This window comes from Pseudonaja textilis, chromosome 2 (assembly GCF_049901715.1).
Source record: "Pseudonaja textilis isolate UNSWEBS1 chromosome 2, rPseTex1.2, whole genome shotgun sequence".
In the NCBI taxonomy this organism is placed as follows: domain Eukaryota; kingdom Metazoa; phylum Chordata; class Lepidosauria; order Squamata; family Elapidae; genus Pseudonaja; species Pseudonaja textilis.
Window position 1 is genome coordinate 5,325,153 of NC_141991.1, and position 21,427 is coordinate 5,346,579.

Below are 21,427 nucleotides of genomic sequence, written 5' to 3' on the forward strand. Positions count from 1 at the left end.
CAGGAGAAAATTTGTTTAATGAGAAAAGATAATATGAAATTGAAACAGAACAGACAAAAGTATAAATATAATGATTTGAATTGAGATGAGATAATCAAAATAAAATTGAGAAAATTAAAAGAGGGGAAAAACTATATAGAAAATGTAAAATAGTATAAGATATGGAATAGAATACAAAAAGGAGCATGAAATTGAGTTTTGTATCTGTATAAAGAAGTTCAACCCGGGACCATGCTATTTTCAAAAAAGATGTTTTACTTGTATTTTGTGTGTGAAAACCCAAATAAAACTTTATTTTTTTAAAAAAGACCTCCATTCTTTGGCGCTCAGCCTTCCTTATGCTCCAGTTTCCCAAGCCAACTGGGAAAACCATAGCCTTGACTAGATGCACTTTTGTTGGCAGGGTGATGTCTCTACAAGCATCAAAACCAACAATCACTAAACACCAAAACAGTTTTTTCCCCCGATCACCATCACTCTGCTAAACAAATAATTCCTTCAACACTAGCAAACTATTTACTAAGTCGGCATTACTATTATTATTAATCTTCTCATCACTCCTTATCACCCATCCCCTCCCACTTGTGACTGTAGGACTGTAACCTTTTTGCTATCCTAACAATTTTTATTGACCGTTTTCTAGTATGATTTGTTTGCTTATTGTACCCTATGACTTTTTTTTTAAGAGTTGTATCTTATCATTTTTGACTCTTGACGAATGTATCTTTTCTTTTTATGTACACTGAGAGCATTTGCACCAAGACAAGTTCCTTGTCTGTCCAATCACGCTTGCCCAATAAAAGGAATTCTAATTGTAATTCTGTTTGGTTTCTGCTCATTTTTTCAAGCTACGATGGAGGGGTACGAAAGAGTTAAAACCACAGAGTTTTGGTTTCCTAGACTTGCCCGCAACGCTTTTTTTTTTTTTTTTTTTGTGCTCCTCCTGATCTTCGTAAGAAAATTGGCTTTTCTTTCGGTCGGTGAGTTCCAGGGAGCCGGGGGAGTGGGAAGCGTCGCTCGGGACGTCCTGCAAAAAGCGAAGGCTGGGTCCGCTTGCTGCTGTCTCCTGTCTAAAGGGCAAGGGAGCGAGAGAGAGATCCTTTCCCCTGGCCCCGTTGCGGGTCAGGTAGACCTCTTCTATCCAAGGAGGCTTTCTTCGTCGCCATAGGGTCAAACGGGCAGGAAAAGATTTTTACCCTCTGCGAAGCGATGCGTATTGTGAAGGTAATCTATTCCAGGCTAATGGAATGAAGAAGGGCTGCGGGATTTGGGTTTGGATAGTCTAGACGCAGGGGTGTCCAACCTTGGCAACTTTAAGACTTGTGGACTTCAACTCCCAGAATTCCTCAGCCAGCTGGCTGAGGAATTCTGGGAGTTGAAGTCCACAAGTTTTAAAGTTGCCAAGGTTGGACACCCCTGGTCTAGAGCATGGATCTCCAACCTTGGCGACTTTAAGCCTTGGCGGACTTCAACTCCCAGAATTCCCGAGCTAACATGACGGGAGGAGGAATTCTGGGAGTTTGAAGTTCCACAAGTCTTAAAACTTTGAGTTTGAAGAGCCGTGATTTAAAACTCCAACAGAGGCTGGCGATTTGAACAGATTTTAACACAGTTGGAAGGGACCTTGTTAGGCCATCTAGTCCAACCCCTCTCCCCTGCCCAATTCCGGGAGTTGAAGTCCGCCTAGGCTTAAAAGTTGCCAAGGTTCTCTAACCCCCAGGCTAGAGAAAAGAAAGACTGGGAAAGGACATGATAGCAATATTCCACTATTTAAGGGTCTGCCACTAAGAAGAGGGAGGGGGAATCAATTTATTCTCCAAAGCATCAGAACGCAAGACAAGAAAACAATGGATGGTCGCTAATCAAGGAGAGAAAAGCAACCTGGAATTCAGGAGAAACTTTCTGACAGAACAATTAACCAACGGAACAACTTTGCCTTCAGAAGTTGTGGGTGCTTCATCGCTGGAGGTTTTGAAGAAGAGACTGGAGAGTCCTTATCTGAAATAGCAGAGGGTCTCCTTGCTTGGGCAGGAGGCTGGACTAGAAAAACCTCCAAGATCCTTTCCACTTCTAATTAATTTTAATTCTAATAATCCCAATTCTAATTTTGCTGTGACCAACACGCTGGTGCTGTTTCGATGCTTGCTATTTTTGCTATCTGATTTATTTTTAACAATACAGTGGGCATTGATTTATTTATTTCAGTGTGCTCCAGCATTTATTTATTTACTAGATAACCCATGACCGTGATTGCCATTTTTGATGTCTGATTTATTTTTAATAATACAGTGGGCATTGATTTATTAATTTCATTGTGCTCCAGCATTTATTTATTTGCTAGACAACTCGTGACCGTTATTGCTTTAGGGATATTATTCAGAGGTGATGAGGGGACTGGAGGCTAAAACATATGAAGAACGGTTGCAGAGACTGGTTATGTCTAGTCTAATGAAAAGAAGGACTAGGGGAGACAGGATAGCAGTTTTCCAATATCTCAGAGGCTGCCAGAAAGAAGAGGGAGTCGAGCTATTCTCCAAAGCCCCCTGAGGGCAGAACAAATTTCCTGACAGAACAATTAATCAGTGGAACAACTTGCCTTCAGGAGTTGTAAATGCTCCAACACTGAACGTTTTTAAAAAGATGGTGAATAACCATTTGTCTGAAGTGGTGTAGAGTTTCCTGCCTAGGCAGGAGGTTGGACTAGAAGACCTCCAAAGTCCCTTCCAACTCTGTTATTTTATTCTATTCTGATATTTCCTCAGTTGCCTTCAGTGATGACAGAGCTTCTGAGGTACTGCCTTCACTGGAAAACCTCTTTAAAATTCAGGGAGAGATTTCCCTTGAAAGTTGACCATGTTGAAATGGTGTAGAAGTGAAGTCATAAGCCTGTCGCAGTCACATGATGGCTCGCTTAACAACTACGTTGCTTAGTGATGATGGAGGTGTCGATCCCAATTATCGTTAAGTAAGAACTACCTGTACCAGGAAAAAGGAGGATGGGAGCCTCTAAGTGTTGTCGAGTGACACTTCCTTCCCCGTTATCTCTGACCATTGGTTATAGTAGTAGGGAATAATGGGACCAAAGAAGATAAGATATAATCCTTCTCTTTTCTCGACAGGATTCCTCCTTGACTAGATGTGAAATCTGTTGCGAGATTTTTGGAATGTGCTGCAGTTTGTCCTATGCACTGTACGAATTGCACCATCAATGTAAGAGCAATTGCCTTCTTCAAGCCAGTCCCTTCAGCTCAGTTGGGAGACAACTGGATTCCTCTTGCTGGACTGCCAGAACAGTCTGAACCTAGAGCAAAGATTGATCGATCGCTTGTCACTAACGACCCAGTGACTCTTTTTATTCTTTTTATATTGGATTTTTGAAATTGTTTGTCAGCCGCCCTCAGTCACTAAAAGTGAGCAGGCGGCCTTCAAAATTCTCTAAATAAATAAAAGATTTCTGGCAAGGAAGGGAAGTTGCATTCAAACAGAGGCTGTGTGCTGGATGCAAAGATGAAACAATTAGACCCATTGGTGGATCTGAATTTGGATAAAGGCCCCGATGAGACTTTTATTCCTGGACAGCTTCCGGGCTGCCTTGCATCGAAACAGATCAAACGAGATCCTGAAGGAGAACAAGCCAAGGATTGGGAAAACCAGGGGCAGGAATCTTTAAAGGTAAGGCGTCTCTCTCATTCAGTTGGGAGGCAGAGGAATTCTGACCCCTGGGACGATGCCAAGATCTTCCTGATCTCTTTCGAGCAAGTGGCTGAAGCTTGCCGGTGGCCTAAAGCCGAATGGATGGCCCGGCTTTTGCCGGCACTGACCGGATCAGCCAGAGAGGCCTTTAATGGCCTAGAAACCATAGACCAAGAGGATTATGGGAAAGTCAAGGCTGCCATCTTGCGAGGGGCAGCTTTCAAAATGGAGGCCCAGCGCCAGCGCTTTCGCCAGTTCCGCTACCAGGAGGTTGAAGATCCGCGGAGGGTTTACGGTGACCTCCGGGAGCTTTGCTATCAGTGGCTGAAGCCAGAGAAACACACCAAGGAGGAGATTCTGGAGCTGCTGATCCTGGAGCAGTTCCTGGCTATCCTGCCCCCGGAGATCCAAAGCTGGATCCGGGAATGTGACCCAGAGAATTGGGTCCAAACTACAGACCTGATGGAGGATTTCCTGAGGAGCCAACAGGAGGCAGAGATGTGGAAACAACAGGTGAGGTTTGGGGGTATTGGAAGTGGATAAGTTCATCGGCCCTTTATCAAACTCTTATAATAATAGCAACAGCCCTCAGACCAGGGGTGGGATTCTACCTGATTGGACCAGTTCTATAGAACTGCACGATTCTGTGCAGTTTGGAGAACGAGCAAATCGCGCCACTGGCTGGCCCGCCACCCCATCAGTCTACCGAGCGCACCTCCAACTTGCCGGCCTCCAATTTTTAGAAAGTAGTTTCACGCTTTCCCTTACCATCCACTGTTCCGACAATCAGCTGTTCCGGGAGATTTAGATTAGCTAGAAATCAGGGAATTGTTGGATTTTTTGCTTTCTAGCTAGTCTAAAAGAAGAGCTGAACCTTCTTTCGGACTGAAGCTTCTATTTTTCAGTGCTGACTCAGGTAGCAGATTGCAGAAAGATAGATGCCTGAGTGAATCTGTGATTCTGCGAGCAACTCAATCTGCCTGCCTGCTTTGCCTGATTTTGGGTAAAAGTTGCTCTTTTTTTTTTTATAAAAATAATTCAATATTTATATAAATATTTACAATATTTACATACAAGCTACGACCAGCCAGTCACATGACCACCAAGCCACGCCCAGTCAGTAATGTACACCCAGCCATTCACATGACAACCAAGCTACACCCACAAATTAGGCCACTCCCACAGAACTGGTTGTTAAGACATTTGAATCCCGCCCCTGCCATAGACTTATATACTGCTTCAAGGTGCTTTACAGCCCTCTCTAAGCAGTTTACAGAGTTACCGTCTTTCCCCCAACAATCTGGGTCCTCATTTTACTGACCTCGCAAGGATGAAAGGCTGAGTCAAAACCTTGTATGTTACATTTCTATAATATAATAGAAATGTAACATACAAGGTTTTGACTCAGCCTTTCATCCTAACATACAAGGTTTTGACTCAGCCTTTCATCTCCTTTCAAGAGCTCTGTGAAAGATGACGGAGAGGCTGGGAGAGGTCATGGAAGGAATGTTATTAAAGAACAGCTATTACAAGTAAGCCCTCGACTTACTGTAGCTCATTTAGTGACCGTTTGAAGTTACACTGACCATCTTTCACATGGCCGTTGCAGCATTCCCACGCTCACGTGATCAAAATGGAGACACTTGGCGACGTGATTCATATTTATGACAGTTGCAGTGTCCCGGGGCCACGGGATCACTTTTCGCGACCTTCTGACAAAGTTAGTGAGGAAGCCAGATTCATTTAACAACCTTGTTACTAACTTAACAAGTGTCAGCGTTCCAGCAACCTTCCTTTCCAACCAATAACTCCGAGACAGACATCTCTCAAAGCTACCTTTATTTGGATAGTAAACTGGCACATCTGTGGAATCCCGAATCTGAAAGTTTTGGGGCTTCCTTGCAATATTCAAAACTACAAATCCATCATCCCACCACATGGCCCAATCACGATCTGCCCTAAAGTAAGAGCCTTATTTCATTGTGCGCCATACTCAATGACCTTGAACTAGCAAAATATTTTATTTTGTCTACTTAGAGATACTCAATTGAATCCCCCCCCGCTTCCCATTTTCTCAGGCTCGTGGCAGTGTAGAAGCATCGAATCTCACTATGGCTTCCAAAGCTGATACAGTGATTCACAACAACCGTGGCAAGAAAGGTCAAAAAACGGGGGGAAACTCACTTAACACATGTCTTGCTTACCAACGGAAATGTTTGGCTCAATTGGGGTCGTAAGTTGAGGACTACCTGTATATTCTTATTTATGTTAATTATCGAGAGCACCCATCTCACAGAACGACTCTGTTAGATAAGAATGATAAGGCCTGAGTTCAAATCCTCCTCACCTGGACATGAAAAGTGCCAGGTGACTTTTTCCTGATCTATTTTTTCCCCTCAGTGAAACATACCTCACAGGATTGTTGGGAGATTAAAAATGGCGATTAGAGCATTCTGTGTAAAGGCCTATTGTGAGATTTCCGTGGCAGCGCAAATAAAGCATTTTAAGCCAGTTGCAGAACATGCAAAACCTGGGTGAAATAATTATAGTTTTTGTAAAACGGTTGTCCAAACCAACTGGGGATTTTTCTTGTCTGTTTCAGGTGCCAGTAGCTTCCAAAGATAGGATTGGAGATGCATGCAGTCCTGTAAAGGAACTGCTGTTTGTGGAGAATGAAGAGCATATTCTTGGGGATTGGAGATCAGCACATCCAGGTTGGTGGATTTAGCACCGTTGACTTGATCTCTGATGCAAGGAAAACAATTAGTGTGCCAGATCCTAACCTTTTCAAACTCCTAGGTATGAATGTCTATGGAGATTCTCAGTCATCCAGGTCTTAGTTGTCCCAAAGGTGCTTTTTCAAGAGGCAACTGGACTTTCTGGTTTTTCAAAGAAAAACAAGGAAGTCCAATTGCCTCTTAGAAAAGCAGTTTTGGTCATGCGTGAGATGCAGTTGTTTGGGTATATTATTTAACGTGCTCATTACATGTCCTCCAGAGAATGAACATGGGAACTCATGAGTGGGTTTGTGTGTAAGGACTACATTACAGTTTAGCACTGATTGATTCTTCATTGTGGCTCATAAGACCAAGCAACACGTTGTGTGCAACACACTATCAATTCCCAGCAGCAAAATATGTGCCGTCCTTAACAAACAAATCAAGCCCGATTTCATAATTTGTCACAGTGTAGGGGGCTAAAACAGGATTTGGCAACATTGACAATAACACCAGTGTTAGAACCTGCAAGGACAATTACACTTTTTAAACATTTATCTCAGCATTTTTCAAATTGTGCAACTTTAAAACGGGTGGACATTTTCTGAAAACTGGAAGTAACTTGCAGCTTTTGGCAAAACTGGTGCAAAACGTGGTCATGTGACTGTAAGATTCTGCAAACGGCTGCAATTGCAGCTGTGTTTATCAAGCACTTGAAATGTAGTTCATAACTTTGTATGGTATGCAACCTGTTATAACTCAAGGCTGTACAGTCGTAATGAAAAGAATGGCTGCATTGTCAGCATATAACAAAAGCAGACAAAGCAGACTAGAATTAGAACCAGTATATTGCCATAAATGAGTCTCGGAGGAAAAAAAACCTAGATTAGAGTCAGTTTATTGCCATAAATCTTAGGAAAAAACCTAGACTTAGAGCCATTTTATTGCCATAAATAAATCTTAGAGGGGAAAAAAACTATAATTAAAGCCAGTTTATTGTCATAAATAAGTCTTAGGAAAAAAAAACACTAGAATTAGAGCCAGTTTATTGCCATAAATAAATCTTAGGGGAAAAAGTTTAGTTTAGTTTATTGTCATTGCACCTCGTACAACGAAATCAAACACCATCTTCAGTGCACATCATGACCATGAAAATAAACAAACACACATCCTTCACACTCCATACATTGAACTGAAAACTTGCAACACCACACCAACACTGCACTACACACAAAAAAACTAGAATTAAAGCCAATTAATTGCCATAAATAAGATTTTTTTTAAAAATCCCTAGAATTAGAACCAGTTTATTAGCATAAATGAGTCTTAGGGGAAAAAACTAGTATTAAATCCAGTTTATTATCATAAATAAGTTCTTGTACTACCGTCGATTTGATGGCACATAATAAATCAAAACCCCAATTCATGGGGAATCCATGGTTAAGAGGAAGAAAACACTTTAGCTTTACTTTAATAGATAGTTAGCATAAATTTATTTTTGATCCAATGTTATAGGTTTTTCTTAAGACTTAGGTCATGTGAACGGTGCATCTTTCATTGTATTTTACTGCAGTCAGCCCTTTTGGGCATATTTCATGGAAAATTTTAAGAAACCAATTTTGTCTTCTACAGATGATGAAAACAGCCCTTGTAACCATCCAGTAACTTTTCCTCCACCTGAGGGACAAGACTTTGTAGAAACAGGACCAAATGAGGTTCGTAAACATCTGGCGGGAGTGGGGAGGCCTTGCGACCAGCTTTTTGTAACAGCGACAATCTTGGATAGGTAATCCTCGATTTACAACTGTCATTGAACCCACCATTATGATTTTAGGTCATTAAGGGGTCGTTATGTGACTGCACCTGGTGATTTTATGATCTTTTTTGCCATGGTGGTTAAGCCAATGCAACGGTCGTAAAAAGCAACACCGCAGTTATTAAGTGAACGCCACAAAGATTAAGTGAATGCTACAGTCATTAAGTCAACCCTTTAGTCCCGATGGGTGGGGGTTTTTTTTGCCAGAAACTGGAAATAAATGCCGGTGTCTGGCAAAAACATTATAAATTGTGGTCAGATCATCATGAGGCAATTGCAAATAGTTATAAATGCGGCCTGATGGCCAAGTTCCGAAACTGTGATTACGTGACGGGGGAGAGGTTGCCCTTAGCAACTTTGAATCCTATTTTGTGGTGTGTCATAATGGTTGCTAAGCAACGGATCGTAAGCTGAGGATTGTCTGTGTCATAAAAATAGATTAACTGACATTGGCTCTCATGTATTTTAACATAGAACAGTCAGTAAAGGAGTAACAATGCTCATATTTACTATATATTTTTTTCTGAATGTTACTGGGTAGAAATTTTGATTATGTGACCGCTAGGATGCCACAATGGTCATAACTGCAAGGACTTGTCATAAGTCACTGTTTTCAGTGGTTGTGTAACTTTGAACAGTCGCTAAACAAACGGTTGTGTCAGCCTTCCAGCAACCCTACATTCCGCCCAATAACTCCGAGACAGACATCTTCTCAAAGCTTCCTTTTATTTTGGGTAGCAACTGGCACAAAATCCATCCCCTGTACCCACCGTCACATCACACGGCCCAATCACCATCTATCCCAAGTTAAGACTTCCTCTCAGTTATGCACAACGCAACCTGACCTTGAATCAGAAAAAGAATGTTATCATGTATAACTAGATATACTCCAATAAATTCCCCCTTCTCACTTTCTGATCTAAACATGGCTTCCAAAGCTGACAGGTTGTATGTTGAGGACTACCCGTATAGAGAAGGATGATAGACTCAGTTAAGTTCTAGAGTGTTTTCAATAGAAGCCAGATAACTGTCGGTCCAAAAGATTTAGAAGTTCCTGCACTGAGCAGGGGTTGGGCTAGATGACCTTTGAGGTCATTTCCAACTCTAGAATTCTTCAGGAAGTACACAATTTGTGTTCTGGTCCTTCTGCCTTGTTTTTTTCCTACTGGGAGGCTTCCTACCTTGGATTGCCAGCTGAAGCAGCAAAAGCGAAGTGGGTTTCTGGAGGTCAACTTGCAAACCTTACGGGGTTCAGTGTTTTATGGCCAAATACAGGGAGCCTAGTGGTTAAGAATCAGAATCCCAATAGAGTTGGAAGGGACCTTAGAGGTCTTCTAGTCCAGCCCAAGCAGGAGGCCCTATACCATTTCAGACAAGTCCCGTCTCTTCTTAAAAACCTCCAGTGATGAAGCACCCACAACTCCTGAAGGCAAAGCTGTTCCACAGGTTAATTGTCCTCAGTGTGAGGAAGTTTCTCCTCAATTCCAGGTCCTGCCTGATGGTGCTTTAGAAAATAAGTTGCCCCCACCCCGCTCCTTTTTGTACCACCCTCTCAAATATTGGAATACTGCTTTCATGTCCCCCCTAGCCCATTTTTTCTCTAGAATAGCCAAACCCAAATCCTGCAACTATGCTTCGTATGTTTTAGTCTCCAGGCCTTTACTCATCTTGGTTGCTGTTCTTTGTTTGCACTTTCCCCAAAATCTCAACATCTTTTTTTATAATGTGGTGACCAAAACTGGATGCAGTATTCCAGGTGCGGCCTTACTAAGGCTTTATAAAGCGGTACTGACACATCAGATGATTTTGATTCTATGCCTGGTATTTATTCAACCAAGGGTTGTATTAGATGTTTTTGGCTGCTGCTGCCGCATGTTGCTGGCTCATATTTAAGAGATCGTCCACTAAGACTCTCTCACAGTTATTGTTTTGAGCTGGTTTTCGCCTAATCTCGTGATGGCGAACAGTATGTCATTTGTGCCGGCATGCGAGCTGCAGGCAGACTCACCTCACTGCGCATGTGTGTGCCTCACAGCTGATTTTCAACTGGTTTGAGGCCTTTTTTGGCCTTCCAGAGGCTTTAGGAAGGCTTCTGCAGGCTTTTCAGGCCAAAAACTAGGCCCATTTCATCACTTCCTGTTTTTCCGGAAATACCAGAAGTGATGAAACGGGCCTAGTTTTCGGCCTGCAAAGTCTGCGGAAGCCTTCCTAAAACCTCTGGGAGGCGGAAAAAAGGCCTCAAACTGGCTGAAAAATCAGCTGTGAGGTGCAGTGCAGGTAAGGGGTGGGTCGGGATTGCGTGTGCATGCGTAGGGGGCGTGGGAGGGCATGCATTGACTTCTGGGTGCTGGCATGCGAGTGCAAGCATGTAAGCATGCGCACAATTTTTGCCACAGGAGCCCCAAAAGATTAACCATCACTGGCCTAATCTGTACTTGTATCTTTGGTTTTTCCTGCCCAGGCTAGAAAACAGGAAACCATGAGTTCAAGTCTTGCCTTAGCCATGAAAGCCAGAGCTGGGTGATCTTGGGCCAGTCACACACTCTAAGCTCAACCCACCTAAAAGGGTTGTTGTTGTGGGGGAAAATAAGAGGAGAAAGGTTTAACAGATTTAACAGATAATCAAGAGTTGGAAGGGACCTTGTAGGTCATCTAGTCCAACCCCAGCGGGAGACCCTACACCATTTCTGACAAATGGCAGTCCAATCTCTTCTTGAAAGTCTGTTGGATATGCTCACTGCCTTAAGTCATTTGTAAAAATAGTACAGGGGGATGCAAATAAAATAGAAATCACAATTTGAGCTTCTTCTCGGTTCAGGGATCGGTGGATTTAGAACTGGCTGTGCATTTCACAGAGGGAGAATGCTCTTCCCTGGACCCAACCCCAAAAGCCTTTTACAAAGAGATTCTGCAAGATGGTCGTGAAAAGGAAACATCTTTGGGTAAGCCAAGAACCCCTTTCCATTATTACCTGGAAGAAAAGAGAGAGAAAAAGGTTGTTCCTGTTTTGTTTTTTTAAAAAAAAACAACCCTCCATGTTGTGTCCTTTCCTAGCGTGGTACAGCTGAAGCAAAATGATTTCCTTAGCCACGTTTGAAGATCGAAGCAAGGAGTGATTTTTCTTTTATTTTTTGAGGAGTGGGTAGAAGGAATAAAGAGGCACCTTATGGCCGTGGTTGCCAACTGGTGGGCCGGGGACCATTGGTGGTCTGCGAGAAAATTTTGGTGGTCTGCAGAGAAATGTCCCCCCCCAAAGCAATTCAGGTTGTGCGGGAACACAAGGCTACACTGCCCGCATGGCCCACGCACCAATTGGCCCCCACCCTTCAGCCAAGCGCAAACTTTACCTTGAGTAAAGCCACGCAAGCTGGAAGTGGAAGGTAAGACCATTGGCGGGGGAAGGAAATCTGCCCCGGGGTGGCTTGCTGACGTTGGTGGGGAAAGTCAGTCCCATATTCCACAGCTGCAGTAGTCATAAGACTGGCCCTTTGGTCATCCCTGAGCAGCTCCTCCAGTCCATGGCAGGCCGGTGTACCCGGGTGGAGGAGCAGCTGCTCCGGGATGACCAAAGGGCCAGTCCTGTGACTACTGCAGCTCTGGAATATGGGACTGACTTTCCCACCAACGTCAGCAAGCCACCGCCAGTCAAAATTCATGTTAGTGGTCCGCAGGATTTAAAATTAGGAGTTTGGTGCTCCCTGAGGTGCAGAGGCTGGATGTCCTCATTCACGTTCTCCAATTAAATATACTCGCAGTGTCAGGGTTCTGGCGGTTATTCCAGTTAAATCATGAGCCTCGAGCCACACTCCCAAAACTAAAGAGGGTTTCTTTGAAGCTACCATTCTACGTCTGGCGCTAATCTGGGCGTAGCCAACTCTGAGATACGTAATTCACTGTCACTCTGCTTTCCTCCACCCACCCCTCTGGGTGTATCATCCAATGAAAAACATCCATAGCCAAGAGTCATCAATCATGCTCTCCAATTAGATTTTTTTGTGTGTGTGTGGCAGAAGCTTCAGTCATCTAATCAGTCTTTGAAGAAAACATCAGTGGAATGTACTTTCGATTCCACACTGCCGCCTGCTCTTTGAAACTCCCCTCACCGCTTCTTTCTTTCTGTGGTCAGCTATAAAACGTGTATGCAAGATGTTTTATGGATTGACACGTGGGCAAAAGCTCTGGTAGTTTAGTTAGAATCTTTTAAAGATAAGAGTTGGAATGTACTTCCGCTTCCAAATTGCGGCACTCCTCTTCCAGATTTCCTTCCTTCCCCCCTCCCCCACCCCCCCTTTTTTTAATGGCAGCTACTAAAACAGGCCTAGGAATGTTTTATGAGGGGAAATGCATCAAATTTGCAGACCTGACATCAACGCAAGATGATAGGCTCAAGATCCAGAAGGATCTGACTCCTCCAACTCTAAGCTGGCCTTCTCTAAACCTATGACAACACACGTGTAGTCCTCAACTTACAACAGTTCATTTAATGTTCAAAATCACAACGGCACTGGAAAAAGGGGATTTATGGTCCTCTTTCATACTTCACCACCGTTGCAGTTATCCCCCATGATCACATCATCAAAATTCAGACACTTTGGCAACTGGTTCGTATTTATGACGGTTGCCGTATTCCGGGGTCATGTGATTGATCAGCTTTTGTGACCTTCTGAGAAGCAGAGTCAACGGGGAAGCCAGATTCGCTTAACGACCGAGTTACTAACTTGACCATTGCAAGGGTTCACTTGCCAACGGTGGCCAGAAAAGTGGTAAAATGGGGCAAAACTCGCTTAACAAACGTCTCGCTTAGCGACATAAATTTGAGGCTCCGTTGTCATAAGTCGAGGACTACCTGTACCGTTGCAGCAGCCCCACTGGTCACGTAATCATAATTTAGGCATTTGGCAACAGGCATCGTACATTTACAGCGGATCTGGGATCATATAATCGCCATTTGCGACCTTCCCAGCAGGTTTCTGACCAGGAAAATCGACGGGGGAAGCCAGAATCAATATAACAGAGTTGGAAGGGACCTTTGGAGGTCTTCTAGTCCAACCCCCTTCTCAGGCAGGAAACCCTATACCATTTCACACAAATGGTTGTCCAATCTCTTCTTAAAAACTTCCAGTGTTGGAGCATTTACAGCTTCTGGAGGAGGCAAGTTATTCCACTGATTAATTGTTCTAACTATCTGGAAATTTCTCCTCAGTTCTAGGTGGCTTCTCTCCTTGGTTAGTTTCTGTCCTGCCCTGAGATGCTTTGGAGAATAGCTTGACTCCCTCTTCTTTGTGGCAGCCCCTGAGATACTGGAACACTGCTATCCTGTCACCCCTAGTCTTTATTTTCATTAAACTTAGACATACCCAATTCCCGCAATCGTTCTTCATATGTTTTATCCTTCATACCCTAATCGTCTTTATTGCTCTTCTCTGCACTCTGCAGCAAAAACAGGCCACTGTCTTACTTGGCAGTGGAAAAATTGAGCTCAGTTTTGGTTTTAAGTCGAAATGTAATCTTTTAAGTCTTAAGTGTGCAATACTCCTTTCTCCTTCTTATGTGAATTAAGGACCTGTCTCCTCTCTGAGCTTCTTCTGCATATATTCTGGTTGTTTTGGATTTAAAAGTATGTTTTTTCCCTGACTGCCTCTCTTCTCAAAGTAATCTTTACTCTCTACAGGTTCTCTCATTTTCATATACGGGTAATCCTCAACTTAGGATCATTTGTCCCCAAGGTGCTTTTTCAAGAGCAACTGGACCTATTTGGGTTTTTCTTTGAAGACATTTCGCTTCTCATCCAAGAAGCTTCCTCAGCTCTGACTGGATGGTGTAGAGAGCTGGTCATTTGCGTTCTTTTAGAGAGTTGTTGAGGCCGCTCGGAGGTTTATCTGTGTCCTAAAGTCACCGTGGGGGAGGGATAGCACATCAACCATCTCCAGTCTACAACGTAGTCCTTTCGGCCGTTCCAAGGAGGCTCCACACCCATTAGCAGTACTCAGGAGACCCTGGGGACACAGATAAACCTCCAAGTGGCCTCAGCGACTCTCTAAAAAGAATACAAACGACCAGCTGTCTGCAAAGGAATATAAATCCTTCCATTCCCCACCATCCAGTCAGAGCTGAAGAAGCTTCTTGGATGAGAAGCGAAACATCTTCAAAGAAAAATTAAGTCCAGCTGCCTCTTTGGGATGACCATGACCTGGATGACTGAGAGTCTGCATAGACCATTTGGGGTTTTTTTTGACAGCCTGAAGTTACGAAGGCTTCAGAAAGGGTGTTTGATGGCCTGTAAAAGCACTTATGACTATTGCAGACTGTTGCACGATCCCCTGTGGTCAGCTGGTCAGCTGAGTGTGATTTGGTGGCTTGGCAACAGGCTTGCCTTTATGACTGGTTGCAGAATCCTAAGGTCACATTATCATGATTTGGGATGTTTTTTTGCTAGTTTGGTTTCTGGAAAAAAATACATCCCTTCAGCAAGATGGATTCACTTTAGGACTCATCATAAAACTGGTCATAAATTTGAGTCCGGACATGTGGTAATTCATCTGATGACGGCAATGATTTAACAATGGAAACTCTGGTCCCTATTGTAGTTTTAAGTTAACAGATAACAGATAATCAGAGTTGGAAGGGACCTTGTAGGTCATCTAGTCCAACCCCCCTACCCAAGCAGGAGATCCTATACCATTTCTGACAAATGGCAGTCCAATCTCTTCTTGAAAGTCTCAAGTAATGAAACTCCCACAACTTCTGAAGGCAACTTCTGTTCCGTGGGTTGATTGTTCTCAGTGTCAGAAAGTTTCTCCTTATTTCCAGGTTAAATATTTCCAGGTTTAGTTTAGTTTATTTATTTCTTAGGTTTGTTGGCCGCCCATCTTAACCTCGGGGCAACTCTGGGTGGCTTTTAGTGTTCAAAAAATAAAGCCACACAAAATCTATACGCAATACCAATATAAAACCCTATAAAATTACAAATATTCAACCCTAGCCAAAAGATGGGTAGGAAGGCAGTTAGGGTAAGCATTGCAGGGGGAGTGGGATCTATTTTTAATCTGTTACAATGGTACCTCGCTATTTGACGGCTTCAAAACTCGTTGAATTTGCTACTCGACATATTTTGGTGCAAAATTGTCCTGATACTCGTAGTTTCTTTGGTATTTGGGACACTACAAAAGGAAGAGGGGGTGGTGGTGGCAGACAGGATATTGGCCATCCTGGGAGGGCCACTGCAAAAGGAAAGGGGATCGGTGCAAAGGATGGACAGGAAGTTGCCCATGCTGCGAAAGTCATTGACATAGCAAAAATGACAGAATATATTTTTTTTCTCCAGCCAAAACAGAGTCCCGTAGTTTGTTTGGCACTTGTAATTTTTGATGCTGGTTGTGCCTCCCACAACCAATGAACATCGAGTACCAAGGTACCAGGGATGCGGTGGCCCAGTAGCTAAAACGCTGAGCTTGTCGATCAGAAAGGTCGGCAGTTCGGCGGTTCGAATCCCTAGCACCGCATAAAATGCAATGAGCTCCCGTTCCTCGTCCCAGCTTATGCCAACCTAGCAGTTTGATAGCACGTAAAAAAATGCAAGTAGAAAAATAGGGATCACTTTGGTGGGAAGGTCACAGCGCTCTGTGCGCCTTCGGCGTTTAGTCATGCCAGCCACATGACCACGGAGACGTCTTCGGACAGCGCTGGCACTTTGGCTTTGTAACGGAGATGAGCACTGGCGCCCCCTAGAGCCGGAAACAACTAGCACGTATGCCCGAGGGAAACCTTGATCTTTATCAAGATACCAATGGGGAGGCCGGATTCATTCAATAACGGGGTTACTGACTTAACGGCAATGATTCCCTTAACAACTGTGGCAAGAAAGCTCATAAAATGGGTCAAAATTCATGTAACAGTTCTCGCTTAGCAGCAGAAGTCTGGGGCCCAATTGTGATTGTAAGTTGAGGACGACCTGTATTCATTCAGTTGAGGTCTAGCTATATTTTCTCTTCTTTCCTTCTCTGTTCACTTTCAATTTCTTCCCTGTTCTCTCAGATCACTTCACCGCAGCCGAGATCAAGAAAGAAACACTCCAGCTGGGCGGCCCTGAACCGGAAGGAGACCACCAAACAGAAAGTTCCTGTGGGGAAGGATTTGTGAAGCCCCTTCGCCACAAAGAAGACGCCGATTTAGAAAACACTGAGGGGACAACGCTGCACAGGAGGCGGCTTTGGGAAGAGGGCCAGACCCTTAACCAGCATCGAACCCACATAAGTGAGCAAAAACAGTCAAGTCCCGAATGCGGTGAACAGTTCCACTCTCGGCCGCCGATGGTAAAGTGCCGGACGATCCACGTTGATGTCGAACCGACAGAGCGGCAGGGTGTCCCCAGCTGCGAGAAAAGCTCCTTTGCCCATCGAGCGATCGACCTGGAGAGGGAGAGGCCAGGCGCAGCCGCCCTGTGCGGGAGACGCTTCCGCGAGTGGATTCAGCCAAGCCAGCGCCGCGCGAGGCAAGGCGGAGGGGACCAGGCTTACCAGTGCTCTTTCTGTCGGAAGGAATTCCAGAGAAAACGAAACCTCGTGGCGCACCAGAAGATCCACACGGGGGAAAGGCCCTACGTGTGTTCGCAGTGTGGGAAAAGCTTCAGCGAGAAAGCCAAGCTGATTCGACACGAAAGGGTCCACACCGGGGAGAAACCGTACGCCTGTCCTGCTTGCCCGAAAAGTTTCAGTCAGAGAGAGACATTGTTGAAGCACCGAAGGCTCCATGCAAGAGAGAAATCTTATCCTGGTTTAATCAGTTGGGGAAGATTTTGGACAGCGAGAGACGCAGTGGAAGGATCACTGAATTCACCCAGGGAGAAACTTCAGTAGTGTTTTGTGAAGCTTGGAAGCGAATGCAGGGGGAGAGTGGAGTGTCCCCAGCTTACGACTACAATCGACCCCTCCCCAATTATCCGTTGCTAATTAAGACAGTTAAGTGAGTTTCACCCCGTTTTATAACTTTTTTCTTCTTTTTCTTCTTGCAGTCGTCTAAGGATTAAGCTGCGTAGTTCTTTCGTTGCAAGATGGGTGGCAAATAAATTTAATCAATAAATAAAATCACAACTGAAGTGATTCGCTTGTTTATTTTTAACTTGGTTAACGCTTAGTTAAGCTAGCTGAGTGAATCTGGCTTCCCCCGCTCAGGGAATTTGCTAGTCAGAAGGTTGCAAAAGGGGATTACGGGACACGGCAACGGTCATAAACCTGAGTCAGTTGCCAAGCAGTTGCATTTGGATCGCGTGACCTTGGGGATGCCGCAAGTGTGAAAAATGGGCGTAGGTCCCTTTTTCCAGTGTCGTCATATATCTTTGAATGGTCACTAAACAAAAGGTTGCAATTTGAGGATTGTCTGGAGTTCCAGCTGGGAAACCTTGACCTCTGATTGTTCAGCTTGGAGGCTAAGACGCAGCATGGCCTTCTCCAACTCGAAGAAACGCTCCGTCATGCTCTTGTTGGAGTCTGATTCTGAGGGGGAGATTGAGCAGCTGACAGGGAGTGGGGGTGTGGCTCCGGTGGCTGTGGAAGAAACGGGGGAAGGGCACAGTCCGGCTGGCCATTCAGAGGAGGACCCAGGGCCATCCCCTCTTCATCCTAGGGCAGGCAGGGAGGAACCGAGAAGGGACCAACTTGTCTTATGGGAGAGGAAAGGGCCCTGATCCCCTTCATGGGCTGCAGCTGGGAGAACAGGATATAAGCGGGGTGTTTGTACACAGCTCCTTGCTGGAAGCGAAGCGTGCATTATCTTTGTCGTCCTCCCAACTGCGGGTGCTGCCTTATTCTTTGAAAGTCTGCAATATATCATCCTAGCCTGCCGAGTTAATTACTTCAGTATGGTTTGTGTTGAGTTTTTTTAAATTTCTAATTTATCTTTACTTTGGGTTTGGGACTGTATTTCTGCCCTTCGTAGACTGATTTTTCAAAAGTTTGATATCCTGCCGGGGATAATTGGGCATTGGGGCCAAGTTGGAGGCATTAAAGGGAATTTATTCTACTTTTGTGACTTCGTTATTTTTGTGTCACGCCCCGGGTCATCACACACTCGTTTGGCAGGCTGGGACCAAGAGGCAGTCCCAGAACCAGCGAAATCCAGGGGCTGGACAGGGGACAGACTGTATCTGACCTCAGCGTGGAAGGGATTGTCACTCTCAAATTGGCCTTTTTAGCCATACTAGATGCTCTTTTAGGACCTCTTTTCAGAGCACAATACCACAGTCTCTTGAGACCGAAGGATGCCAATATATATGTCTGTAGTTCCCATATTCTCCCCTCCCCTGGAAAAAAAATCCTTACCCTGGTGGTGAGGAAAAGATTTCAATAATAAATAGCCATTCTCTAACTTTCTGCCCAGGGAGTCCTCGAATTATGGCCTTTTGTTTAGCAATAAGTTACAAATGGCACTGAACAAAGTGATGCGCGATTGGTTGGTTTGAAACGGTATATGGCAAGGGGTCTTCAAACTTGGCAAGTTTAAGACTTGTGGACTTCCACTCCCAGAATTCCTGAGCTGACATGGCTGGTGGAGGAATTCTGGGAGTTGAAGTCCACAAGTCTTAAAGCTGTCAAGTTTGAAGACCCCTGGTATAGGGTCTTCTGCTTGACAAGAAGACCTCCAAGGTCCCTTCCAACTCTGCTCTGATTCTGATTCAAAGAGTATGAGAATAAGCCAAAATAATAATAATAATAATAATAATAATAATAATAATAATAATAATAATAATAATAATAAAAGGCTAGAGGAAAACAAGGAGATATGGTCGACTCCAGCACCCTTCGCTTGCTTTCTCCTCTTTCTGTCTTTCAGTCCTTCCATACGTGTCCTGTTCTCAGCACATCCATCCATGTTGCCTTTTATGCTTTAAGCATCTCTGTTCTGACCTAGGCTTCCCCAAAAAGCTCTAAACAGACTCTTTGTCCCAGCAAAATCCCTTTTTATTAAACGAAGGTGAATTTCTTGCATTCACATTCAAGCCAAAAGCTTGGCAAACAGTCTTTCAAGGGTGTAATTATAGGAGCACGGACCTTATCTAGCTTGGAGAGCTGTCAGGTAAATATTTCCAAACACAGTGCAAACAAGGAAGGACTCGGCACAGAGTCTCTTGAGAGGCACTGCTGCAACGAACAAATTGTCTCCTACAAAAGCCCCCTTCCCTTTTACTCCTCTTTTAATCCCTATGTGAGGGGCCATTCACCGTCCACCTGTGGCTTTAACTCCCACGTCGACCCTTAGTTTGTAATTGTTCTTTTTCTCTTTTGGCGGCTTTGCGCATGCTGGAAACCAGGGGTGGGATTCTACCGGTTCTGTCCGGCTCTGTAAAACCGGTAGCTCTGAAGAGCAGCAGACATAGAACCGGTTTTATATCTGTTGCTGATTTGGCCCACCCATCCACCCGCCCGGGCTCTTACCAGACCTTTTTCAACCTCAGCTGCCGTTCGAGGCACAGCTGCGGTTGAAAAAAAAAACAGGAAAAAAGTGCTTTTTCAAACGCTGCTTCCCTGCATGCAGCGCTGCTCAGCTGTCCAGGCAGCAAGCTGATGAAGATTTACACACGAGCGCAGCGTGCAGGGAAGCACATCATAAATCACCGAACGGTAGTTAAACCTGTCGGATCCCACCCCTGCTGGAAACCGCTCCCCCACCTCACTGCTGTCCGACTCCAAAGGCAGCTGATGACTGCCAGACTGCCCTGGCTCCAACTCTGCCTCTGATGCAGAGCCCTCGTCCGAGCCTTCCTCAGCCTCCAGGACTAGCTCATGTTCCCCACCAACCTCCTCACTGTCCGACTCTGCTGCCAGTTCCTTTAGCCGCCGAGAGGGCCACAACAATCTCCACTCTTTATCAAGCTCTCATCCTCTCCATCCAACCATGAATTTCTCTGCCATAGAACAGAATAGAATAGAATACTTTATTGGCCAAGTGTGATTGGACACATAAGGAATTTGTCTTGGTAAAAATGTTCTCAGTATACATAAAAGGAAAGATACATTCATCAAGAATCATCAGAATAGAATAGAATACAACAGAATACACACTTGTTATTGAACAAGTGTGGTTGGACACACAAGGAATTTGTCTTGGTGCAAATGCTCTCAGTGTACATAAAAGAAAAGGTACATTTCTTAAGAATCAAGAATCGTAACGTACAACACTTCATGATAGTCACAGGGTACAATCAACAATCAAATCATACTAGGAAACAGTCAATATAAATTGTAAGGATACAAGCAACAAAGTTACAGTCCTACAATCACACGTCGGAGGGGATGGGTGGTAAGGAGTGATGAGAAGATTAACAGTAATAGGAGTGTACACTTTGTAAATAGTTGAACAGTGTTGAGGGAATTATTTGTTTAGCAGAGTGATGGTATTTGGGGAAAAAAACTGTTCTTGTGTCTAGTTGTTCTGGTGTGCAGTGATCTTATCTATCATCCCGCTTATTACCACAGATACTATTTTGGCTTTCCTTTGTCACCGTCAATCTACTTCTATTTGTGGGTCTTTGCATTTTGCGATTCTCCCCTTCCCCCGCCAGTTCTTCCCCTTCTATTCTGCTGTCTCCAGATACTACCATGCCCACTATCCAGACCTCTTTGTGGTTCTTATCAACAGTTGTTAAGCCTGGGGTGTTAGGTGGCAGGTGTTTCTCTGTATTAATTCTGAAACCATCCCAGAGCTGCTTCATTTCCGGTTTCTTTCTTTGGTGGTCCCACCCGTTCTTGCTCGCAGGCCAGTGCGCCATTGTTGTTACTTTGCCACGTTGTGGTTTGTGGTCAGTTCAGTGCAATTTTCTTGAAGCACCTAGCTAGTTGATCCACTGTTGTTGTTGTTTTTTCTTTCAACTCCTTTGCAGAGGTGGCAATTCTATTTGTTGCCATCTTCTCAATTCTGGTTTTGTACGCATTTGTTCCGAAGGCTTGAATTAGTCCCTCTGTCTCTTTCCTTAACTTTCTTGCTCTTGGCCATTGCTAAGCTATAACTTGCTTTATCCATTTTATTTAAATGCACGTTGTCTTCTCGTGCCTCCTTTCGGTTCTTCATTTGGTCTTTCTTGCAGGCTAGTTTGGTCTCTGCAGTACTTAATAAGCCTTCCTGGTATACTAGCTTCAGTGCATCTTCTTCACTCAATCAGAAAACTCCACCATTTCAGATAAGTGAGTGTCCAGTTTCTTCATAGCAA

At 44.3% G+C, this 21,427-nt stretch overlaps 1 protein-coding gene across 1 annotated transcript in view; it reads left to right on the plus strand.

The window, feature by feature from the left end:
* The first annotated feature begins 915 nt into the window (after positions 1-915).
* Positions 916-21,427, plus strand: part of LOC113450213 (uncharacterized) — a 43,184-nt gene continuing 22,672 nt past the window's right edge. The window contains exons 1-6 of the mRNA XM_087923040.1: positions 916-1,224; positions 3,120-4,206; positions 6,296-6,407; positions 8,043-8,125; positions 11,045-11,168; positions 16,261-17,080. Coding sequence (XP_087779166.1) covers positions 3,508-4,206; positions 6,296-6,407; positions 8,043-8,125; positions 11,045-11,168; positions 16,261-17,080 — 1,838 coding nt within the window. The 5' untranslated portion in view covers positions 916-1,224; positions 3,120-3,507. The remainder of the gene's footprint in view (positions 1,225-3,119; positions 4,207-6,295; positions 6,408-8,042; positions 8,126-11,044; positions 11,169-16,260; positions 17,081-21,427) is intronic.